The sequence below is a fragment of the Diplodia seriata genome (genome assembly GCF_021436955.1).
Source record: "Diplodia seriata strain FDS-637 chromosome Unknown scaffold_1, whole genome shotgun sequence".
NCBI lineage: Eukaryota > Fungi > Ascomycota > Dothideomycetes > Botryosphaeriales > Botryosphaeriaceae > Diplodia > Diplodia seriata.
In genome coordinates this window covers 2,713,609-2,737,789 of record NW_027117308.1, presented here as the reverse complement: position 1 = coordinate 2,737,789, position 24,181 = coordinate 2,713,609, and the positions used below count along the sequence as shown (strand labels likewise).

Here is a 24,181-nt window from a genome sequence, read left to right as displayed (position 1 = left end):
GTCAGCACTGGGAATTGCAGGGGTAGCACGATCCACACTCACTCGAACCATTGGAACCAAGCCCCCTCCATTTCTTTGGATTTACTTGCATCCTCAGTGGCGTGTGGTATTTCGTGTCGGACCGCCGTGTAGATCGGTAGTGGGTGCGCGCCGCTATCAACGAATCGACGCTGATTCGATATTTTCAAGTCACGGTCATCGAGGTCCAGCTCTCCTTTTGGCACCATGAGGCGTGCGGCAAGAAGGAGGCCGTAGATGTCCACTATACCAAACTCCGCCCCCGGGACGCCACGATACTTCTCAACGACGCTACTGAGAAGGAATTTGTTCGTGGGAGCACTGTTTATCATTGCCACTGCCGGAGGAGGATAGGCAATATGCACGCCCAGCCGATGCTTCAAATGATTGATCAGCCGTTCATGATTTTGCCCTCCGATGGAAGAATAGTACAGCGTCTGGAGCCAACAGCTGCCGCTGACCCCAGCAGTATAAGTAATACAGTCGAACAGTCCCGCTTCTTGGGCGGAAAGGTACGAAGATGAGCCAGCCACCAGCGCTCTCAACCCGCCCCCAGAGCCACACATGGCAATGGTCGGCACGTCGTCGGGGTGAATGTCTTTCTCATCCATCCCCAGATACTTGGCAAGAGCGTGGCGTACGTGCAACTTACGCTTTCGCAAGAACGCCTGTTCCTCATCGCACAGCTCGTGAGATATACGAACGCGCGCGTCCCATAGGATCTCGGGGTTGATCTCTGGATCGTTCGCCTCACGCCAGATCTCATCGGCCAAGGACCCAGGTGCCATGGAAAGCTCCGTCTGGAGCTTAGTCATGAACCCTGGCAGAATCTTGACCCAGTCCGGAACCAGGTAGTCCGAAAGCGACCCGCCAAAGGCAGAGAGGGTTTCCGGAATGGAGGAAATGGACATCATAATACCATTCCAAGTAGACTCAGGAGATTCTTCCTCCTCACCCTTCTCAGTCGCCTTGCGAGATTGGGATGGCGGAGGCTGTTGCCCTGGCTTGCCCTCATCCTTGCCAAATTGACCTTTCTCCCCAGTATCTCTGGCTTGCTGGCGCGCTTCTATCTTCGGGGAACCCTGGGGCCATTTGGCGGCATCGGTGGAGCTGTCATTGTGCAGGTATCGGACGGGGATCCAGTCAGGGCGCGTGCGATTCGAGTAACTGTATGTTGCGAGGCCTGCGATTGCTGAGCCGAGTGCGAGCGCGCCGACTGTGCGCTGGAAGGAGGTCCTACGGCTGACATTGGCGATGTGACGCATCTGGAGTGCGCGGCTCCTCATTCTGGAGAGAATTAGCGTCGCGCTTGGGCAGATGCGTCTCTCAAACCTACAGCTGGCCGTGGAGTCCCGCGACCGAGCGCTTTGACAATTGAGACATGCGAGCCATGGCAATGGTCAGGATCGCGGGACAGATCGGGTTCGATTTATGGCATGTTCAGCGCGGTTCGCGAGGCGGATGGTGTCGTGCGTGGGAACATGCGCTCAGTGTGGCTGGAGGATCGCGGGACTTCAGCGACCGGGGCGATGGAAAGTAGAAGAAGCGTATCGCGGAGGAAACAGGAATTGTTGAAATCGGTCATAGCTACGTCGGCATTGGCGTCTACGTTGGCTGCCCGCGTAGGCCAGGGATTCCCTGCCCGATCGCCTAGCGCCCGCATTCTCGGCATCGGGCACCCAGCACTTCCGTCACCAGCTCCAGTCGGGTCAGCTCTGGCTCAGGCCCCACGATGCACAGAGCGATCAACCCCCCATTAACACCATCTCCGCCCAAGACTCCCTTGCGCCGCGTCGCGTGCTCGCTACCATAGCCCTGCTCGCGCCCTTTTCTTCGACTCGAGCCGCCACCACACCCTTACCGCCGCTGGGCTGACTTCGCGCCCGCCGCGCCCCGCCGACACCATGGTGGGCGTCAAGAAAGCCGCGCTCGCGGAGGAGAGCGCTGAGGTCGAGGTGCTTTTCGCGAATATGGAGAAGCTGAAGGGCTTGACGAAGAAAATCCAAGGCTCGCTGAACCGCCTGGAAACCAGCGGCAAGAGCGTTCAGGAGGCCATTGGGCCCATCTACGGGAACACGCAGAAGCTGCAGACCACCAACTCGAGTACGTGTTTGCGACTCACCGAGCATCTCTACAGTTGCTGATTGCTACGCAGACGTCGATCGGATCATAGACGCCATCGATCGGATACGGCAGCCCCTCGACCAGAGAGGTCGCGAAGAACAAATCATCAACGCTGGGTGAGTGCAACTTCAATCCCTCATAGTTCCTCGCACTAACCTTCCACAGTCCGAGGAAAGCAGGCCTTGGGGACTTCATCGCGTCCTTGGATCGCACCACTCAGGCCCTCGGCGACCTCAAGTACTCGAACCTCCGGTCGAACCAACAGGCGATATCGGAGTTGAATTCATTGCTGAAGAGAGGCACCAAACAATTAGAGGATGTTTTCAAGGAAATTCTCCGGGAAGATGCACGTCCCGTCGAGCCGTTGCATTATATTACAAAGCGTTAGTGTCATTCATGCTTCGGCTACGCTCCATCCATACTGACCCCTGGACTAGAACTGCCGTTCCCCACGCTGCCCCAGGAGAAGGCGTCGAACCTGCGAACCATCAACTCGCACATGACTGCCTCTGTTGCGCAGATGTCTCAGGGTGATGGGCGAGAAACCCCTTCTGCGAAGATCTATGCCGAGGTCCGCGGAGAGTACATTACGAACACCCTGCGTAACTTGGCGGCTGCCTGTATCAATACCGCGAGAAAGACTACCGCTGATGCGATATACCGCCAAGGTACCAATGGCATCGGAACGTATGCCTCTGGCTTGGAAGGCCTCTTCATGGCTGAGTATGAGAACATTTGTCCAATCTTCGCGCGTGAGGATTGGGCTCGTGTTTACTCTCAAGCGTGTCAGATGGCTCTGAACGAATTTGCCAAGACGTTGAGGGAACTCAACAATCACGTCAAGAGTAACCTGACAACCGATTGCTTCCTTGCGTACGAGATTATTGACATCGTCTCAAACCTCTCGCTGCGCCTGGAACAGCAGACGGGAGAGCTGAAGCGGCCGATTGCTGATTCAGTCAAGCCTATACGCGAAACTGCGAAATCCTCACTGCGCACGCTGATGGAAGAGGCGCGTAACAAGGTGGCTACGCTGATTGCTATTCCCATTGATGGCGGCGCCTCCAACACCACCAATGAGATGATGGCACGCCTTCAACAGATGACCAATTACCTCGACCCTCTCTCTTCGATTCTGATATCCTTGGGAGATGGAGGCTGGTCGACAGCTTCTGCCTCCTCGTCGACAACCTCTCTTAGCAAGTCCTTCGACGTTGGAGCGGATGGCCGGCAACTCTTTGCTCACTATGCCATGGAAATGATCGAAACTCAGTTGAAGGAACTCGATGCCAAGGGCCGCATGCTCCACAAGGGCAAGGCATTGCAGGGCGTTTTTATCATCAACAACGTTGCCATTATCGAGAGGATGATCCGTTCCTCGGACCTTGCCATTCTGCTGGCTAACGCAGCCAAGGTAGTCGAGACGTGGCGGAAACGGGCCACGCAGATGTATTTGGATGCTTGGAAAGAGCCATCGGGCTGTCTTCTTGATGTCCAGTACACGAACCGCGGGGGACGGCCCCACTCTGGAGGTGCGGGATCCGTCGATTCCGCGTCAGTGGTCAAGAACCTCAGCTCCAAGGATAAAGACAACGTCAAGGAGAAGTGGAAGAGCTTCAACACTTCATTCGACGAGCTGATCGCCAAGCACAGGAGCTATGCGATGGAGAAGGAGGTCAAGGCCCACCTCGCGCGCGAGGTGCAGACGATGATCGAGCCGCTGTACGGGCGCTTCTGGGACCGGTATCACGAGATCGATAAGGGCAAGGGCAAGTACGTCAAATACGACAAGTCGCAGCTGGCAGCGACGCTGGCGGGTTTGGCGTGAGGGGGGAAAGTGGGGGTTCGTTCTGCGGCTTCATTGTTCTGGGTATACCCCCTTGTGGTTATGGCGTACGGATGTTCACGGCGCTGCATTATCGCAGACACCGGCTGGATAATAGATGGACATATAATTTCGCAATCGCCGGCTGGGCGCTCACATCCGCGATGCTTGTTTCACGGATGTCGCAGGGCGGACGGGCAGTGAGGCTCAGGCTACAAGGCCGGCCGGAGAATTGATGCAGTAGTGATACGTGGGCGGGCAGCGGCGAGTGAGCGGTTCCCAGCGCGCGCACGCGTGATTGGTGCGCGTGCAGTAGGTTGTCGTGGCACGACGACGACGCGAAAGGCAATTTCCCCTGCGGACAGGCTGACGGCCTGCGTAGGCGGGCAAGGCAGGTGCGACCGCAGATGCCGGCAGGCTGGCCACGACCGAGACGCCGCTGCTGCAACCGCGCCCCCCAACCTGCACACCCTCAATCGCAGCGTGCGGCTCTCGTCACCTTTACTGTTGTTGCTAGCCTGACTCTGCGCGCGGACGCCGCTGCACAACGCTCGTCCCCCGTTATTTGACCCCGGCGACGCCAAGACCAATCAAGTTAATCCCTGCCCCAAGGACCCCTTTCCACGATCAGTCTTGCAGTACTACACCTGCCCCCAGCCCGCTCAGCCAGCACACAACCAAGCAGCAGCGGTCGGCGACTGTTCACAGCACACCCTGCCCCGTCTCGCCGTCCTCTGGCACTGTCTCCTCACCAGCTTTAGCATAGCTAGACTGACTGGTATGTCGCGCGTCCTGCCCCGTCTGCCACCGACGCACTGAGGCTGTCTCCGCTCGAGCGCCGTCCAGTGGCTTCTGACCAATTCTCCGCCGCCTTTGCGCGCCTTTGCGCTTCCTGTACTGACCCTGCGCCCTCCTCAACAGTAGTCTCTCGTTTCGAAGTCCACCGTCGACGTCTACCTCAACTTCGCCATGGGTAAGCTATCCCCAGCCCCTACCCCGTATCCATTCCCGGCCGTTGGGTGGCGCTATCGACGCGCCGCTGTCGCGACAATGCCTCTGCCCCAACGCAGCGCCGCGACCACGGTGGACCGATGCCCTCTTCCGTGGGCAATTGGCGCCAGCTGCCACTTGGCTGCTGCGTTGATGCCCATCAGATGACGTTGGCCAGACTCATTGGACACGCAAGCTAACTCCGGTCCTCTTCACAGCAACCAACGGCGCTCCTATCCCCGCCGCTCCCACGCGCGCCTCTCCCATCCCTTCGGCCGCTTCTCCCACCCCCAACGGCAAGCCGTCGTCACCCGCCGGTAGCGACGTCAAGTCGAGTAACATGATGGCCGGCACGGATGGCAGCTCTCCCCAGACTGTCTCCTCGAAGGACCCCAAGGCCGCTGCCCAGGCCGCCACCGACATGCGCAACATCGTGAGAAGGAAGCTGACCGGCTACGTCGGTTTCGCCAACCTGCCCAACCAGTGGCACCGCAAGAGTGTCCGCAAGGGTTTCAACTTCAACGTCATGGTTGTCGGTACGTTGAATCCTGACATTTGACATTGACAGGCGCTGACAGTGGAACGCACAGGCGAGTCTGGACTCGGAAAATCGACCCTTGTCAACACGCTCTTTAACACTTCTCTCTACCCCCCGAAGGAGCGCAAGGCCCCGTCGCTCGACATCATTCCCAAGACCGTCGCTATCCAGTCCATTAGCGCCGACATTGAGGAGAATGGCGTCAGGCTCCGTCTGACTGTTGTTGACACCCCCGGTTTTGGTGACTTTGTCAACAACGATGACTCCTGGCGCCCGATCGTCGAGAACATTGAGCAGCGCTTCGATGCCTACCTCGATGCGGAGAACAAGGTCAACCGGATGAACATTGTTGACAACCGCATCCACGCTTGCGTTTTCTTCATCCAGCCCACCGGCCACTCCCTGAAGCCCCTGGATATCGAGGTTATGCGCAGGCTCCACACCAAGGTCAACTTGATTCCGGTCATTGCGAAGTCTGACACTTTGACCGACGATGAGATCAATGCTTTCAAGCAGAGGGTAGGAGCTCCGTGAGACCTCGTGGCGACACGTTTCTGACCATGTACCACAGATTCTCTCCGACATTACCCACCACGGTATCCAGATTTTCGAGGGTCCCCGTTACGAGATGGATGACGAGGAGACCATTGCCGAGAACCAAGAGATCATGTCCAAGGTCCCCTTCGCCGTCGTTGGTGCCAACACCGACGTGACGACTTCGGACGGCCGGACGGTCCGCGGCCGCCGTTACCCTTGGGGTGTCATCGAGGTCGACAACGAGGAGCACTGCGATTTCGTCAAGCTCCGCCAGATGCTCATCCGGACCCACATGGAGGAACTCAAGGAGCACACCAACAACCAGCTGTACGAGAACTACCGCTCGGACAAGCTCATCTCGATGGGTGTCTCGCAAGACCCGAGCGTCTTCAAGGAGGTCAACCCTGCCGTCAAGCAGGAGGAGGAGCGCACGCTGCACGAGCAGAAGCTCCAGAAGATGGAGCAGGAAATGAAGATGGTGTTCCAGCAGAAGGTCGCAGAGAAGGAGAGCAAGCTGCGGCAGAGCGAGGAGGAGCTGTACGCTCGACACCGGGAGATGAAGGAACAGCTCGAGAAGCAGCGACAAGACCTCGAGGAGAAGAAGGGGCGGATCGAGAGCGGCCGGCCGATAGAAAAAGAGGGCAAGAGAAAGGGTTTCTCTCTGCGCTAAGCCCAACAGCGGCCGCGCATGGGACGATCTCGCTCGCCCTGGCTTTGAGACGACTTGCCTCTCATCCACCACCCACTGGACCAAAAGCTCTCTTTGTCTCACTATCATATTCTACGAACGCTCATTAAACCCGTTTTTCCGTCTTCCGACACTCTGGGGTAACCGTAGGGACCACTTAATTCAACGACTGGCGATGCGAGTTGGGGATTCGAGCGCGTCGGGGGGTTTTCATTGGACTGGCTCAATTATTTCTGTTCTTATGCTTGCGGCCCCCTTTTCTTCTTTGCTCTTTTTTCCTTTTGCGTCTGCTTGATTGATACCTCCAGCATTGCAATCTCCTTGACGTCGAACAGCTATTCACATAAGTAGATCGCATTGTGGAGGGCAGTAGGTGGCAGGGACTACAGATTGCTTCTTCCCATGTATTCTACTACCACCGACACGTCCAGTACTCAATTTAATTTCCTTGTCAGAAGGTGTTAGTTCATATTAGTAGCAATGCAGGATCGAAGCTTAAAGGCACCGCGGGACGACCCGCGCAAGCAAAGCAAGCAATGTGTAGCTGGGCCGCGGCCTCTGCGATTGTGGCGCCGGTGCTATCTTTGGCGCGCCGCACGTGACCCAGGGTGGAAGGAGCGAGCTGAGCTCAAGCTAGGGCACGGCACTTTCGTCACCGGCGACGCGCTGCCCTGATCTCGGTCTGCGCTCTGCGTGTTCACGTCAGAGATCACCATAAAACCTCACCGCGACCTCCACGTCTCAGGCCTTCGTTGCGATCCCCTCCCCAGCGCGCGAGACCCTTGCTGTAAGTAACAATGCCTCCCTGTCCTTCCGCGAGAGCTCCGCTGGCTCTGCGCGGCTGCTGCCTCTGCGCTGCACCAGCCCAGCCACCTTCTCGCCAGGTGTTCTCTGTGCGCATGTGCCAGGCGGCCGCCCGCCGAACTTTACTATCGCGCCTTCCCCTCGTAATCCCACCTGTCGCCTCTACCGCACCACCTACACCGACACCATCCCCACCGCGCCCTCGCACAAACTGACCCGCCGCAGTACCACTTCAGCTACCCCACGCGATACCCTCTCCCGCCGAAGCTATGGCTCCTCCGCCCCCCGCTTCCATGCCTCTCCAGCAGAGGCTTCTGCAGCTCGCGCAGAGTCTGCAGTTTGCCTGGTTCGGCGGCCACTTGACGCTGCTGTTCTGCACTCTGCGCTACGGCTTGTCGTGGCTCACGTTCAACTTCTACTCGCGCATGGCCCGCTTCTCCTACCGCTTGGCCTTCGTCGCTGCCGCGGTTACGTACGGCATCGTGGTCTACAAGGCATACCGCGCGCGCGTCAGGGCCGGCAAGCAGGGCGGTGCTCTTAGCATGATTGCCGATGAGAATGTTCAGTATCTGAGTACGTCCAGGCCCCAGCCCCGCCGTCAATGGTTCTCCTTTGATTCTAATTAGCTTTCTCCTACAGTCATGGCTCTCCTTTGGCTGTACAACTCTCTCCAAGTTCCCCTTGCCCTCCTGCCCTTCGCTGTCTACTCCGTATTCCACGTGCTCACATACACACGCACGAACCTGCTGCCTGTTCTTCAGCCGCAGCCTCCGGCCGCCGAGGGCGCCAAGCCCAATCAGTCCGCCATCTCCAACACCATCGGCCGCTTCGTCAAGGAGTACTATGACACGAGCATGACGCTTGTTGCTGTCCTTGAGATCGCGCTGTGGTTCCGCGTCCTCGGCTCCGCTATTCTCTTCCAGCGTGGTTCATGGGCCCTCCTGATCTTCTACACCGCTTTCTTCCGCGCTCGCATCTCGCAGAGCACCTTCGTCCAGTCTGCCATCCAGCAGCTTACTGCTCGCGCCGACGCCCTTGTCCAGCAGCAGAGCACTCCTCCGCCTGCCCGCCAGGCTTGGGAGACTGTCAAGGGCCTCGCCAAGCAGGCCTTTGACGCGACTGACCTGAACAAGTACGCCGGTGGTGCTGCCGGCCCTAAGAAGGCCCAGTAAGCACATTCCGAAGCATCCCGCCTGGCAAATTCTACGGTTGCTTGGACTCAAAGGTGGTTCAGAGAGCTTGATCACACATTCTATGCTATTTCTACAAGATACCTGATGAGAAAGGCGGATGGTGCAACCAGCATGCCTCTATGAGAAGAACTGTTGAAAGGGTCTTGAGAGCTTGAGGGTACATCATTGGACTATTCTTCGTAGTCAATGCATGGACGGAATGTGCCACTGGCGTAGGACATGTCAGGTAGTCTGGATAGTCTTAGGTTAGCCAGACGCCAGGCATTACGCGGGGGCACAGGATGAGTAGACACTTTTTGTCGAAACGAACTGCAATGCGATGGAACAAAAGAATCTTCATTTATGGTCTGGCCTTTCCTGTGCTCATTTCTTTGTGTTTTTCGTTTTTCTTTTAGCAGAGCGTCAGCGGTCCTTCATGTAACTTCTATGTGCGAGGTGCTGGTTTCCAGTTGCCTCCCATATTGGCTCTTTGGAGTATCAATTGGCCTTCCCTAGTTTCCCTCCCCAACATCATTCGTACTCATGGCGTTGTATTCACTCCAGGCGCGTCCATTCCGGTTATACAACGATTTCTAGTAATGATCATGGTGTTACGCGCAACTAGCCCTTCCAGAAGATTTTCTCCCAATACGTGAAGTTCTAGTGTGAAGGCAGGAGCTCGTCTACTCGTGTTGTGTTTCATTTCCAAGCAAGCAAGCAAGCAGGAAGGTTAATGAAATGCAACTATAAATACGGCAGTGGCGATGTCACACACAGAGGCATGATGGTCTGCGTTAAGAATACGTCAACAGTGAGTGGTACCTAGGTAGCGTTTGGCCAGAACTAGTGTTCCACCGTTTTACCTGATAGCTGTGAAGGAGACGCGAAATGTCATCTGATATGTCCGTGGAGGTGGGCCAGGATTTATTGTTGGAAATTTTTGACGTATTCATCTCCCAGAGGCCTTTGAGAATAACAACCACCTAGTTGACGCCCTTCAACTACGCGCGGTGTGAACATCTGGACTACCGTACGGACGTTCTATTCGGGGACACAGAGTTCGTTGGAGATGGTCATTCCTGATCTCGGGCTGCTAGGCTCTCGAGATTAGTTTCAAGCACCTGTAGGACCTATAGCAGACGGCAGCGTTGGCTTTTCGACGTACAGCTCTTCGATGACGTACCGTAGTTACTTCAAGCATACTCGTCAGGGTGCGAGATTAATGTGCGTATGAGATGCTAAATTACCTGCCTCTCTCACAGCCACATAGGCTTCGAGCCTTCGAGCCCAACGATGGTACGAATCATGGCCGATGTCCGCGTGTCTGATGCGGTGGAAGCGGGGTTGGCCCTGCCCCGCGGAGAAATCAGCAACCGTACATGAGATGCTCCAGCCATCCAACACCTCATTTCGGTTAACAAAAGCACGAGAGGTTGGTTCGGGTGGCTGGAGAGAGCGAAGATGAGGCGAACGGGGCACGTCACATGCCAAGAGAGAGGGTGAGAGAGGGAATTATTCGAGAAGAATGGCGATCGCAGGAAATTAATGTGAGCTGTTTTGCTTCATGTGAAGCTTGGGATATCCCGGTCCGCGGTGGCTGTGTGATTGGTTTTGTGGCTGAAAAAGATGTCAAGGCAGCAACGGTTCCTTCTCTTGCGGTTGAGGCTCGGGAAAGCCGCTACCTACCTAGCCCAATCCGCTACGAGAGTACGTTCGGATGGGCGGCGGGTTGGGCAACGGGCCGTTGTTCAGATTCCGCGTCGCCACGTCACGATTTAGTGCCGTCGGATTTCGTTGGCAACAAGCCCCGATTGTGCGAGTAGTTCTTGTGCTCTTTCCTATTCCAGCCTCCATGTCCCGCCATTGCCTGGGTCGGTTAAGTCCAATGACATCGTCCGTGACGCGGGGAACCCAAAGAAAAAGGGCTGTTTGATGTTCCCGGTTCCTCGGCCCAGGAACGCGTCGTGACGTTTTGCATTCCAGACGTTGTTTCCCCGCCATCCCTTTCTTCTGACGTCTTTTGGTTACACCACGCGGCTTGTTGGTTTTTTGGTTCGGTACTGGTAGCGTAGCTCTTGTACATTAGCTCCTACCACGAATGAGATGACATCACAAAATAATACGTAAAAAAGACAAAATCGTGAGCTCCAGGCACGAGGACGAAGGCGTGCGGCGGTAATACGGTAACAACGGCAGGTAGGTTGGGCTCCTTTGGGCTCGTTGAATGCGTGCGTCGCGTCCTTGGGGTTACCCTGCTTGTTGTTCGGCCGGCGCATCTCCACAGAAGGAAGGGGAAGGATTGCCACACACAACAAACACATCTCAGCCGCATCTAAAGAAAATCGAAATCTACATGGTGCACGCGCCCACCCGTGAAACCCCGTTTAAACGGGCCCCGTAGATGCCTATCTACAACTGAGACCTGTATCGGCCGGGCCTAATCGTAGGCCGCCCCGCTTCCTTCGCTTGATGAGTTTTCTTGCACAGCCTTATTGCCGCTGGCAGGTTTCACCGCGTCTCAGCCTCTCACACTCGCAGGTTTTTCATGTCGTTTTGGTGGCTTGGCGGGCGAGACGCAACATCAGCCCACCACAAAGATAATCGTATTCTCGTATCTGCTTTCCTAGCGCTGCTTGACAGTTCATACTTCAACACTAGTCGCTGGTTGATTGGATAGGCAGAGCGTGTTTCAAGCGTTCAGCCTTACAGCCGTCGATCTCGTATTCTCGTTTCTCTCCCGTGTCGTGCGATGCGCAAAGAGGAAGGCAGGTTTCTCCGGCCCAGCGACGTTCGTGATAATTGAGTCGGCGTTCCCGCTTTTCCCTTCCCTAAGCCCTGCCGATTGTCGATCGGCCCTTGTGCTGCCGGAGTGGGTGCGGTGCCGTTGCCGGTCGTTACGGCGATAGGCAAGAAGAACGAGGATGAACAGGGTCCGAGGAGCGATGGAGTCCTGTGCTCGGCTGTCGGACTTACAGAAGGCGGAAAGAAAACGAGATGTGGGTTCCTTTTCGTGTCTTGACGGGTGATCGGTTGCTGTGGCAGTGCAGGGTCAATGGCTCACCCACGGCGTCACCGGCGTTATGAAGTCGTCATCGCAACAGTGCGCCGCCATTCGGCAGTCGACCGCGGAAAGAGTTGGGCGTCTCATGGCCATGGCCGTTGTCTGACTTTCATTATGGCTGCGCGGGGTGCGGCCATTGGTCGCCTAGTCTTGCCTGCCTTTGTGCAGGTTTGAGGCCTTTTATGCGAGACGTACATCGACAGGTACAATGTCGGCTGGGCGGTCAAGCGCGGGTGGATGCGGGATGGACGGCACTCACCGCAAGGATATTAAAGATGCGCCGTCTGGAGCCGAGAGGGGGCCTGGCTGGGCCAAAAGGGGTGGGGAGGAGGATGGGGATGTGTGGGCATATGGACAAAGAGGTGGCCGTCGACGACAGTGCGTCGGAGGGACAGACGGATTCAGAGCTAGCGAAGCTTCCAAGAATAGTGGGATTAAGCAAGTGGCCAGTGAGAATATCGATTGCCGTCTATCGATACGTTTTGGAGTAGGTCAGTTCATGGAGAAGATATTGTAAGGGGCGCCACGGGAGGTGCAGGATCGGAGGCCGGCCTGCCCCTACGGGTGAGGTCTGCGGTCAGGGACTGCTGGGTGACTCGGCTGCTCGCCCGAAGATGAGACGAGATAGCCTGGAGCAAAGATCACGACTGTGCAGCGCCTGTTAGGGGATGATGGGCGGCGAGCTGCAGCGCATCCGCAGGCCGCCTGCAGCTTCTAGACTGTCGCCTGAAGCTTCGACGGCAGCAGGGCGCCACGGAGCTCGGGGCCAGGCGGTATACAGTACAAGAGATCGCGGATCGCTGCCGCGGCCTCGCCAAACGCGTATGTGGTTTGCGCGTCTGCGTGAGCTTCTTCCCGATTCTGCCACAGAGGTAGTTAATTTGTGCCCCGACGGGGCCGGCATGAGGCGCTCTGCGCGCCGGCAGCGACGGACCTTGGCTGTGCCGGAGCCGAGAGCCACTGGCGCCGCAGCATCAGAAAGGCGGAACGGACGAGAATCCTCAGGAGCCAAGCAGGCACAAGCCGCTTCTCCACTGGCGCCCGTGCTCCAATGGAGTAGGCCCGGTCCGGGAGGAGGCTGAGTCCGTAGTGAGGGGGTGCCTCAGGCAAGCTTGATCTCAGTCAATCAATCTATTTGGCGAGCAGCGGGCAGATTGGGGACTAGCCCGGGTCCAGCAAGGACGGAGCGGTGAAAGCTGCCGCCGGCCATGCTGACCTCCGCTGTGCTCGCGGGCTGCTGACGGCGTGGGTCGCGGTGGAAATTGGCGTCTGCTCGAGGAGAGCGATTGAGCTCGTGGTCTTCATGCAGCGGCCGGCGGCGGGCTGGCAGTGCCACCCGGTCGGTGTGCGGGACTGCCATTAGGGCTGGTCGGCGCTGAAACAGCCCGTTGCTTCGATGGTGAGCTGAGCATGCGGACTGAATATTGTATTGCACATGGCCAGAAGCAGCCGCGACGCAGCAGCTCGTGTCGTCGGCCCGCGGCTGCAGCGCAGAACCGCATTCGGCGGGGGACATCACCCTACGCGGATGCATGCTGCACGCCGCAGGAGGAGAAGAGGCTGAAGGGCGATCGCGTCAGGCGACGCGGGCAACGATCGGGCGGCGTCTGCGGGCAGGTTGGGGCATGGCTGCGGGCTAGGAGCGGCTCACGGCGCGCTGGTGCGGGCGCTGGCGCGGATGACGAGCGGCCAGCAGAGTGCAGCGCCTTTTTTCGCTCGCGTGCCTGGCGGTGCTGCCTCGCGCGGTCGCAAGCAGGCGCGAGTGGAGCAGCGACCCATGTCTGTTTCGCAGGCCGTCCTTGGCCGCTTGGCGCGCCCGAGCTGTCGCGATGAACCTGGCCTCGGATCATGGGTGTCACGTCAGCCCAAGCTCCGCGAACGGCTAGGCAGGAGGTCGCAAGAGCCACGAAGGGGTCCCGCGCAAACGGGGTTCGGCGGTCCTGCTAGGGGCTCCTCCAGTGCGCGAGCTCTGCGCGCTGACCTTCTATATAACACCCGCGGCCTGCCCAGCCCGGCGACCACGCCCATGACGAGCAGTGTCCCAGAGCCGGAGAGCCCATCGCTGTCGCCGTCCACGCAATTGCCCGCCAGCACACAAATAATGGAGAGCCCCCCTCTGTCTGTCGGCAGCCGCCGCGGCTCTGTTGATTCCGTGGACTTCGATGCCTACCTGGCAAACTACGTGCCGCTGTCCAATCTGCCCACCCCTCCGCCTGCCCAGGCCGGCGCCTCCTGGAACGAGTCCCCCAAGAGCCTGCCTGGCCGTTTGGTGGACGAGCACGATCTGCGGGGTGAGTGCCCTGCGGCTGTCCTGGCGCAATTGCAGCACGTACTGACGCAAAATTCAGGGCCCGCGTCACACCTCGCCAAGCTTGTTCCCTCGAACGCCTGCAGCCGCCGCCCGTCAGTGAGCACCATCCAGGATTATCTGGAGCGCTCGAGCCTGCCCGTCGAGGTTCTCGGCCTGACGGCGTGCATCCTCGATGCTCTGAGCATGCGCTTCGCCAAAAAGTGGCGGCACGCCCTAACCCTCAACGAGTCTACTCCCGCCGCCTCACCGCTCCTCGAGGCCGCGAATGCCCCCATTTCTCCTCCCGCGTCTCCCGCTCTCATGGCCGCTGCTCCCGTCCTGAACTCTGCCACCAAGAGCTGTGTTGAGCCGGAGCTGCTGGTGCTGTCCGCCCTGGCCCTTGCTACCGGCTACCTGGACGACCACCAGGTGTCGCTGCAGCACTGGGCCCAGCGCATTTCGTACGGTGTCTTCTCTGCGCGTCAACTCTCTACCACGCAGCGCTGCGTGCTCATTGATCTGGACTATGACCTGCACTCGTTCACTCTCGAATTCATTCGCGACGCCATCGAGGATATGCACAGGGAGAGCCTGCGTACCCGCCAAAAGGCGGTCGACGCCGCCGCCGCCACTACTACGGTTGCAGTTGCAAAGGCAGTTGCTGAAGAGCCATATGCGGCGACCGGTGAAAAGAACCGGCCAGCGCCGCTGTCGCTACAAGGCTCGGCGACGTGGTTCAAAGGTGTTGCGACGCCGGAACCGAGCCCGAACGTCATGGCCCTCGACCATGCTTGGGATTGAAAAGAATCCTTGATCTCATTTTCGTATATTATCTGGAAGCGGGCGTTTATGGGTCTGGTTACTGCTCAAAGATACCCCTTTTGTAGCTGTGCGCTTTCGCGCGCAGCATTTGATCATGTTATTGCAGCAACGGAACAGAGGCGAGATGGAGGAAAAGCAACTTACGGGATCCTAATGTTTGGACGGCCATGTCGGCCCAGTGAAGGGAACAGGCCGATAATGATCGGAACCGCGATTATGGACTGGTTCGGGCAGGAGAGCACGACCAAGTAGTAGCAGCCTAATCGAAGTGTCTCTAACTGTATAACTTTAAATCTTGTACTGCATGCCTTTTCTTGTTGTGCGCGTGCCTCGTCTCTCGGTCCACTCCCGTCCACCGGTGGCTTGAATCAGGCGAGAAACGGTGCTCGTGTTGATGGCTTCGCCTATCAGATACCGGGATACGAGGACATCCTGGTCTCTAATCCAAGAGCAACGCGGACCGGGGCACGGCACACGGCGGAAGTAGGGATTCAAGCAACTGGGAAGTCACAGAGCGCGGTTCGTGATGTAGGTAGGTGTACTTTGGAGTGCATAAGCTGCAGAGAAGCAGAAGCAAATTCCGCGGTCTCCAGCCGCACACCCACGTGCACAGCTCGCAGCTCCGCTCGATCATCGATCCCCCAGCGCTTAGCAGGCAATCGGTAGCACGATACGGCGAGAGCGGCGCATGTCGTGACATCCCGCAGGAACCGGGACAGCCGGGCCCGAGACGAAAAGTTGACAGACGACGGGCGACACGGCGAAGAAGTGCGCGAGCCTCACGCCGCAAGCTCGGTGGCTTGGGATAGGCGTTGATGGCGTTGGCTGCGGCGGCCATCGTCGAGAGCGCGGCGGGCGGAACGAAGGGCACCAGCTCACTTCCCCGCTCACCTCACCCCGGGGTTGGTCCGCGCGTTCTGGAGCTTACCCCGGTCGCTGCTTCCCATCAGTCCACCGCGTGCATCAGCCCAGAGCACGCTGGCAACCTGCTCGCGTCCCACCGCGTGTTCTGACGTCTGCTCCTACATAAAGCCCGCTGCCGCCTTTCTTGCTGCTCTCCTGCTTTTTCTCCTTCCTCATTTCCCCCCTCCCGTGTCAATTGATCCGCCGCCATGTCGACCCGCCAACGCCGGCCTTCGACCAGTGCCCCACTTTCTGATCTACAGGGCCCCATTGGTCCTGGCTTCAGCAGGCCAAAGCACAAGAGAACGGCCACCGGTTTCGGCCCTTCCGAGATCAAAGCGGTTGAGGCCGCCATTCCTGAGCCGGCAAGACAGGCGTAAGATCCCAATTGACTCTCTGTTGCGCGTGTAGGGCTGACGGTGACGGTGCAGGTGGACCAAGAACGTGAGCCCCGCACCCCCGCCATCCGGAGCTTGCGGGACGCGGGAGCTGATGAACATGACTGCAGACGCCCAAGGGCTTTGAGACGACCGAGGAATTCGAGGTCCGTTGGTCAAGTTGCGTATCCATTGCTTCCGACGCTGACACAGAACAGAAAGAAGCCATCCGCCATATCGAGACGACCCTTGCCCGCTCTCTGTACAACTGCGATGACTTGTAAGATCACAATCATACAGAACACACGATCGGGAGCTTATCCCATGCAGTGCGACCTATGCGGGCACGTCTCTGGCCTTCAGGGATCGCCTGATCCTCGACTGGAACAAGACGCAGCAGGAGCAGACCTGGGCCGATCAAAAGCGGATTTACTGTGCGGCATATCTGGAGATCTGGGAGCGCAGATGCTGATGTGCGGGCAGATCTCTCCCTGGAATTTCTCATGGGCAGGGCACTTGACAATGCCATGCTCAACGTCGGGAAGAAGGATGTGGCAAAGCGTGAGTAGATCGCCATTTCCGCCCTTCGGCCCAACTGACCACATCACCACAGAGGGCCTTGAGGATCTTGGCTTCCGCATCGAGGATGTGATCAGCCAGGAGCATGACGCCGCCCTTGGAAATGGCGGTCTCGGTCGTCTTGCCGCCTGTTTTCTCGATAGCATGGCCTCCCTGAACTATCCCGCCTGGGGCTATGGTCTGCGTTACCGATACGGTATCTTCAAGCAGGAGATCGTCGATGGATACCAAGTCGAGGTCCCGGACTACTGGCTTGACTTCAACCCGTGGGAGTTCTGCAGACATGACGTTACAGTCGACATCCAGTTCTATGGCCAAGTCAACAAATACACGTAAGGTTGTGGATGCATGCATCTTCTCGCAGACGGCTGACCAGTAGAGTAGTGATGAGAGTGGAAAGCAGCGGACGATTTGGGAGGGCGGGGAAATCGTACAGGCCGTGGCATTTGATGTCCCAAGTAGGTGCTGCCACTGCATGCGCGACCAGGCTGCTTACGTGAGGAATAGTTCCTGGGTACAAGACCTCAACCACCAACAACCTTCGACTGTGGGGCAGCAAGGCAGCTTCTGGCGAATTCGACTTCCAGAAATTCAACTCTGGTGAATATGAAAGCTCGGTTGCCGACCAACAGCGTGCTGAGACTATTTCGGCCGTTCTGTACCCCAATGACAAGTATGTGCGCTCCGATCTTACACTGGCATGGCTCTAATGGTATGGCAGTCTGGACCGCGGCAAAGAGCTCCGCCTGAAGCAGCAATACTTCTGGTGTGCTGCATCTCTGTACGATATTGTCCGTCGCTTCAAGAAAACCAAGAGGGCTTGGAAGGACTTCCCCTCTCAGGTTGCCATCCAACTCAACGACACGCACCCGACCATGGCCATTCCTGAGTTGCAGAGGATTCTTATTGATGTCGAAGGCCTGGACTGGGACGATGCTTGGGACATTGTCAGCAAGACCTTCGGTTACACCAACCACACCGTCCTTCCCGAGGCACTCGAGAAGTGGTCTGTCCCGCTTTTCCAGCACCTGTTGCCCCGTCACCTGCAAATCATCTACGACATCAACTTGCAATTCTTGCAGTATGTTGAGCGTACCTTCCCCAAGGAACGCGAAATGCTGGGGCGGGTGTCCATCATCGAGGAGTCGCAGCCCAAGATGGTCCGCATGGCGTATCTCGCCGTCATTGGCTCTCACAAGGTCAACGGTGTCGCTGAGCTGCACTCGGACCTGATCAAGACGACAATTTTCAAGGACTTTGTTGCTATCTACGGCCCAGACAAGTTCACCAACGTCACCAACGGCATCACCCCACGTCGCTGGCTTCACCAGGCCAACCCTCGCTTGTCGGAGCTTATTGCTTCAAAGCTTGGCGGCTACGAGTATCTGAAGGATCTGACGCTCTTGCACAAGATCGAGGCGTTTGTCGACGATGCCGACTTCCGCAAGGAATTCCAGGAAATCAAGTACGCCAACAAGGTCCGCCTTGCGAAGTACATCAAGGAGACTACTGGTGTCAGTGTCAACCCCAAAGCGCTCTTCGATGTGCAAGTCAAGCGTATCCACGAGTACAAGCGTCAGCAGCTGAACATCTTCGGTGTCATTCACCGCTACCTTGCCATCAAAAAGATGTCCCCAGAGCAGCGCCAGAAGCTTCAGCCGCGTGTCTCCATCTTTGGAGGAAAAGCCGCTCCTGGCTACTGGATGGCCAAGACTGTCATTCACTTGGTCTGCCAAGTTGGAAAGGTCGTCAACTCCGACCCCGATGTTGGAGATCTCCTCAAGGTTATCTTCTTGGAAGACTACAACGTCAGCAAGGCAGAGATCATCGCTCCGGCCTCTGACATTAGCGAACACATCTCCACCGCCGGTACTGAGGCCAGTGGTACCAGCAACATGAAATTCGTTCTGAACGGTGGCCTGATCATCGGCACTTGTGACGGTGCCAATGTAAGTTCTCTTACCACTGGCGCCACATTGTCCATGCTAACTATCCTAATAGATCGAAATTACGCGCGAAGTAGGCGAAAGCAACATCTTCCTCTTCGGCAATCTGGCAGAAGATGTCGAGGACCTCCGCCACGCGCACGTCTATGGACAATACAAGCTCGACCCAGAGCTTGCAACAGTGTTCGATGCGATCAAGAGCGGAACATTCGGAGACCCTGGCTCGTTCTCTGCCCTTGTCAACGGCATCGTCGATCATGGTGACTATTACCTGGTCTCAGATGACTTCTCCTCGTACTGCAAGACACACGACCTCATCGACGAGTCATACCGCAACCAGGACGAGTGGCTCACCAAGGCCATCACCAGTGTTGCCCGCATGGGCTTCTTCTCCAGTGATCGGTGCATCGATGAGTATGCCGAGTCCATCTGGAATGTCGAGCCCCTGGTTCCGAAGGCCTGAGCCGTGAGCCGCCTTCTTTTGTTAGTTCTGTAACTGGATGACCTGGATTGGGTTGGTTGGGGCCTGGTGATTGGAGAAGGCTGACTTGGTTTCTCAACGCTTTCAGACATGACATGAGGTTTCCTTGGCTCTTGCGGCTCTTGTTATGGTTTCACGATCATTGACGGTTATGGAATATTCTTCTTGCTCTTTGCTACTGCTAGCCCCTTTCCTTGTTTATCAAGACGGCTTGGTCAGATAAGAGTCGTAGAACAGACTCGAATTCAAACTGGTAATTTTTGGCCGGACACTCGACACACTGGTCTTGTTGATTTCAGTGACTCACCATGGTTTTCTTTCTAAGATTCGTTTGTGGTACTAGCGATTGGACTTTTCTTTAGAGTGAAATCCTTCCAAGAAGCATACAATTTTCATCTAACACAAATCCTACAATAATACTTACAACCGAGCAGATATTTCACGCCGGTAAAGGAACGTGTAGTACCTTCGTGGGCATGCGAAAAAAGTGATCTTCTGTAGTTGACCTTCAACTGTGGTGGAAAACCATAAATACATTTATGTACGTACAAAAACATCATAGAGGCAGTCTTTAACCGGAACCGAGCCACATTAAGTCACTCTTCAATTAAAAGTGCTAGTATTGGAAAACGCGTTACACTCTTAACCCCATGCCTTCTTTCACTAATTCTTAGGGTGCAATTTAATCGTAAGATTTTAGTGGTTAAATCGACGGTTATATATATTCTATCATCCTCCTATGGGTATGTTTCGGAAGGTTGTTCTATGCCTTATCTTCAGCCTCATGCTAGGGAACAGACACTTAGCCGCTGGAAAGCAACGTGGGTATCGACCTCGTTTGAAAAGGCATAGGTTGTCTATCCCCTAAACTATTTGGTATCATTCACCAACGCCGAACACTACCACTATGCCAGAGAAGGCTGTAAACTACGTAGGCCATGCAATCCTATGTCTGGTCGTGTTTGTACGGGTTCTAAATATTCAACGATAGTCATGGCTCAAAGAGGCTATGAGCAAAGATCTTAAAGAGTCCTGAAAAGAAAGATATCCATATTGACCGAGTGACTGATCTCCAGTTTCGATGTAAAGAAAAAATGGCTACATGGAGAGAAAACAACACTTTCCAACCAAAAAAACACGCCGTGAAGAAACACAGCCCATTCAAACTCCTTTCCATGCCTAATGAAATCCAATCGATGATACCCATAACGCCTCTCCCCTGATGCTCTCGTTTCACACGCGGTCCTTTCGATCCATCCAGGATCGATTTCGATGGCAATAGTAAAGCTCTAGAATGACGCAAGGCGGATATGCGCGGGCGGGCCGACACAGTGCGTGGGGATTACGAGGTAGTATTTTTGGAGAATGCTCAGACCAGACGAGCCATGGCCTCAAAAAAGTAGATTTGGGGCGAAGAAGCCAAAGGACGAAGGGAGGGAAATGCTCCAAGGCACCGAATATTCGACGGTAACAAGTGGCCGCAAGAAGAGGCGCAGCTTTGGCATTAATTCGGCTGCTGCGGGAACATGTCCCCGGTGTATGCAGCCGCAAAATCCAGTTGGCTGAGTTGGCCGTTGATCTGGTCGATTTCCTTGCTCAGGTCTTCAACGTTTTGCGCCAATGAACTGACTTCGTCGAATTTGCGTCGGCGGTTTGCGTCGGCGATCATCTCCTGGACGAAGAACTTCTGCTCCTCCAGAACAATCAGTCGTTCTCGTAACTCCTTTTCTTCTGCTTCCATAGTTGAGATGGCACTGCTGCTACTGGCGACACTGCTGTTTTCATTGTCGTTGTATTTGATTGCGGCAAGGGCGCCATTGGCACGTCCGTTTGGCTTTGCTTGGGCTCCATTCGGGGAAGCGTGCTTTAGAATCTTCGGTAATGACTTCAGAGGGAGCATGTGAAGGCTAAGGAAGTGGTACGCCTGTTGGTAGACAGCTTTTTGTAATCGAGCTTGTGTCGGCGACTCTGTAGCGAGGTCACGGATCCGGCGCGCCGCAGTATCATACTGAGCAAAAGCATCCATCAGTCGTTTCCGGACCTTGGTCGCATCTTGCAGCTGGGCGGGAGACGGAGGGTTTTCAGGGTCCCTGATCATTGATTAGCCAGAGCCGTGACATCTCAAGCCTGAGTAGTGCGTGCATACTGCAAAGCAGCAAGAAGCTTCTGAAATCTCGGAAGGAGCAGTCGGATTCCACGTTCAAATTGCACCAGGTTCTCGTAAGAGCGCGCGTCGCGGGGCTTATTTGAAAGCTCTCGAGCAAAATCGCTTTTGCTGAAAAGAGTATGCTTGCAATCTTGACACATTCGCACATCGACATTCACTTGGCTAGTTGGTTTCTCTGAGGATCTGTTAGCTGCTAAGAGGGATCAGTATCAGCCCTGCTTAGACCGCTACCGGCAACTTACGCGCTGCAACGCTCAGTCCGACCTCGGTGGAGCAACCGGTTTTGGGGTCACCGCAAACCACGCGGCCGCACAGACGGCAATGGTGGCGCCTGAACGTGTAACTCGTGAATTCCTGCTGGCAGAACGGACACTGTAGTACGTTCGCGTCATCTTCCCAGGCAATTATGGATTGTTCCAACAGGCGTTGCTGTGCCTTGGCTCCGGAAAGCGGCCAGATCAGGCTTCCAGCGCCTGATTGCTGCTCAGGGGGCGGGGGATCTGCGAGAAGCTGGGTGAGCTTGGTGAGACGCTTTTCCAGACGACCGACATCCAAATTGGCCTTGTCAACGTGCTTTGTGCGGATAGCGGTGAAAGCAGCGGTGTGGTTACGCTCTGCGCCGTTGTGGTCGTTGTAGCCTTCCCTGGACTTGTAGCACGTCTCACATACGCGGCACCAGATACCGCGCACCGGCTCGTGCTGGGCTGACCGCGAAAGCTTCATCTGGTACATGGTATGCTCCTCACAGAACAGACGGCCGCACTTTCTGCAGTTGACGCTGCCGTTGGCGGCCCCCAGCCTATTCCCGCATATGGGCTCGCTGCAGGCGTCGGAGTAGGACGGACGTTGCCAGTGAGTGCGCGAAACCAACTCCTCTGGATCCAGCGGACGCGCCGCTTCTTGGTGGGTATGAACAGCGGCGGGTTGGGCAGGAGCAGGCAGGAAGGGCGAGTCGTTGGATTCGAAGACATCGAGGCCTTTCAGCTTCTGGTTCAGGACAGCCAGCGGCTGGAACTTCTTGGCCTTGACCATCTGGGTGCGGAACCAGGTCTGGATCTCATCCTGCTCGACCTCCTCAAGGTTCTGGTGCAGGTCGTCCAGATGGCGGTTCAGCTGCAATAAGGTAACCATCTCCTCGTTGCAGATGGGGCACACGAGGCGCGAGCTGGCAGAGGCGGCGGTAACATTGTCCGAGTGCTCGAGGTTGACGCGAGCGGTCAGGCTTTCGGGGTCGATGGTGGAGGCGGGCGAGACGGACGACTGCGAGGCGAGGGAGACGGAGCTTTCGGAAGGCGACAGCAGGCTGGAGTTGCGGTGGTGTTGGTGAGGACGGGGGTCGGCGGCGGGCGACAGCGCTTTCGCGCTGCCCAGGGTGCGTCCGCCGCCCAGCGACCTGCCCGGGCGCGAGGTCATGATGGTGCTGAGCAGGGAGTCGCAACGGGCGCGGTCAGCATGCTGGGCGCTGGTCGAGGCGGTGGTGCAGCTGGCGTGGGGCCTGACTAGCGCAGCCCGGCGGAGCAGTGAGGCGGCGCTGCACAGCGGTGGCGGCTCTGCCCTACACCGCGCTGCCGCTGCATTCCATCTCGCCAGCCCACCGCCCTGGCAACCTTCCCTGCAGCAGCCCCTCGGAGCCGGGCCAGTTCCGCGGGCCATCGCAGTTGCGCGCTCGCGCCAGCTGCCTCGTCGATTCGGCCCCGACGCCGCGGTCGGCAACTTCGGCTGTCTGGGCAGACCCCCGGCTGTGGCTTGTGAGCGCCGGCTGCCGGCGCTGATCTCATCATTCATGGATCTCTGAACTGCTTTCTCCGCGCTATCAGTACTACAGCCCGCCCGTCTTGTTTGACCTCTCTCCACTCCCTCGACATACGATCGATTGGCCATGGCTACTCACTTCCCTGAGGTCCAGGGCGGAGGTTCGCTCATCCTTGCCTGGCAGGTGCGCAACAAGCGCATTCTGGTCGTAGGCGGCGGCGAGGTAGGCTCAAGCTCACTTTTTCGCCGTCCTTGCAGTGTTGACGTTGACAAAAAGCCTAGGTCGCTGCTGGCCGCATCCTGAACGTTCTGAATGCCGACGCAAAAGTCACCGTAGTCTCGCCCGCCGACGGGCTGAACGACGAAGTAGCATACCGCATTGCCCAGAAGCAAGTCGACTATGTCGATCGCAAATTCGAGCCGTCGGACCTTGACGGCGTCGACATGGTCCTCACGGCCGTCGACGATCCCGAGGCCTCGACTCAGATCTACAAACTCTGCAAGGAGAGAAGGATAGCTGCAAACATTGCCGACGTGCCGCCCGAGTGCGACTTCTACTTCGGAAGCGTGCATCGCGATGGCCCGCTGCAGATCATGGTTAGTACCAACGGCAACGGACCTAGGCTGGCCAACATTGTGCGGAGGCAGATTGCGGCGACTCTGCCCCCCAACATTGGCGCTGCCATCCAGAAGGTTGGCCAGCTCCGGCGGAGGTTGAGGAGAATTGCACCACGCCAGGAGGAAGGTCCGAAGCGCATGCAGTGGTAAGTCTAACAAGGCATTGGCTGGGCAGACTCAAATACGCTGACTACCGTACAGGATGTCTAAGGTTTGCGAAAGTTGGAGCTTGAATGACTTGGTTGAGATGGATGAAGGCGATATGGAGAAGCTTTTGGGGTTCTACAAGCCCAATGCTGTCCCATCATTCCAGGAGGTCCGATACGGCGAACAGTCCAGCGCTGTGGGTTCTTTCGGCGCATTTGGCTGGTGGTGAGGAGGTGGAAGCATTGTAGAAGGCGTGGGCTTGGCCTTTTGCTTTACGATTAGTGGATGGATAAGGTGTGGTGTACGCAAAGGTTACTTCCGGGCAAGGCGTTAGGAGGCTAT

At 56.9% G+C, this 24,181-nt stretch overlaps 8 protein-coding genes across 8 annotated transcripts; 6 read left to right on the top strand and 2 right to left on the bottom strand.

Annotated features, from left to right (window-relative positions):
* Window positions 1-38: 38 nt before the first annotated feature.
* On the bottom strand, window positions 39-1,283 carry SLS55_000803 (uncharacterized protein; the record flags this gene model as incomplete). Its single annotated transcript, XM_066772311.1, has 1 exon — window positions 39-1,283. One exon carries the CDS (start codon window positions 1,281-1,283, stop codon window positions 39-41), a length of 1,245 nt encoding a protein of 414 aa, XP_066637590.1.
* Window positions 1,284-1,922: 639 nt separating this feature from the next.
* EXO70 (exocyst complex component exo70) lies at window positions 1,923-3,970 on the top strand (the record flags this gene model as incomplete). Its single annotated transcript, XM_066772310.1, has 4 exons — window positions 1,923-2,121; window positions 2,174-2,258; window positions 2,308-2,525; window positions 2,580-3,970. The coding sequence occupies 4 exons, from the start codon at window positions 1,923-1,925 to the stop codon at window positions 3,968-3,970; spliced, it is 1,893 nt and encodes a 630-aa protein (XP_066637589.1).
* A 966-nt stretch (window positions 3,971-4,936) lies between these two features.
* On the top strand, window positions 4,937-6,702 carry CDC3 (Cell division control protein 3; the record flags this gene model as incomplete). The annotated part of the gene is made up of 4 exons (XM_066772309.1): window positions 4,937-4,940; window positions 5,176-5,493; window positions 5,548-6,014; window positions 6,067-6,702. The coding sequence occupies 4 exons, from the start codon at window positions 4,937-4,939 to the stop codon at window positions 6,700-6,702; spliced, it is 1,425 nt and encodes a 474-aa protein (XP_066637588.1).
* A 1,091-nt stretch (window positions 6,703-7,793) lies between these two features.
* Window positions 7,794-8,696, top strand: POM33 (Transmembrane nucleoporin; the record flags this gene model as incomplete). Its single annotated transcript, XM_066772308.1, has 2 exons — window positions 7,794-8,097; window positions 8,164-8,696. The coding sequence occupies 2 exons, from the start codon at window positions 7,794-7,796 to the stop codon at window positions 8,694-8,696; spliced, it is 837 nt and encodes a 278-aa protein (XP_066637587.1).
* Window positions 8,697-13,783: 5,087 nt separating this feature from the next.
* SLS55_000799 (uncharacterized protein) lies at window positions 13,784-14,848 on the top strand (the record flags this gene model as incomplete). Its single annotated transcript, XM_066772307.1, has 1 exon — window positions 13,784-14,848. The coding sequence occupies one exon, from the start codon at window positions 13,784-13,786 to the stop codon at window positions 14,846-14,848; it is 1,065 nt and encodes a 354-aa protein (XP_066637586.1).
* A 1,133-nt stretch (window positions 14,849-15,981) lies between these two features.
* GPH1 (Non-essential glycogen phosphorylase) lies at window positions 15,982-19,137 on the top strand (the record flags this gene model as incomplete). The annotated part of the gene is made up of 11 exons (XM_066772306.1): window positions 15,982-16,148; window positions 16,204-16,216; window positions 16,281-16,316; window positions 16,368-16,429; window positions 16,480-16,583; window positions 16,633-16,710; window positions 16,763-17,060; window positions 17,113-17,186; window positions 17,236-17,401; window positions 17,450-18,677; window positions 18,730-19,137. The coding sequence occupies 11 exons, from the start codon at window positions 15,982-15,984 to the stop codon at window positions 19,135-19,137; spliced, it is 2,634 nt and encodes an 877-aa protein (XP_066637585.1).
* Window positions 19,138-20,659: 1,522 nt separating this feature from the next.
* PEP7 (carboxypeptidase Y-deficient) lies at window positions 20,660-22,735 on the bottom strand (the record flags this gene model as incomplete). The annotated part of the gene is made up of 3 exons (XM_066772305.1): window positions 20,660-21,245; window positions 21,302-21,497; window positions 21,565-22,735. The coding sequence occupies 3 exons, from the start codon at window positions 22,733-22,735 to the stop codon at window positions 20,660-20,662; spliced, it is 1,953 nt and encodes a 650-aa protein (XP_066637584.1).
* Window positions 22,736-23,201: 466 nt separating this feature from the next.
* METTL16 (Methyltransferase-like protein 16) lies at window positions 23,202-24,068 on the top strand (the record flags this gene model as incomplete). The annotated part of the gene is made up of 3 exons (XM_066772304.1): window positions 23,202-23,297; window positions 23,357-23,838; window positions 23,894-24,068. 3 exons carry the CDS (start codon window positions 23,202-23,204, stop codon window positions 24,066-24,068), a joined length of 753 nt encoding a protein of 250 aa, XP_066637583.1.
* Window positions 24,069-24,181: the final 113 nt, after the last annotated feature.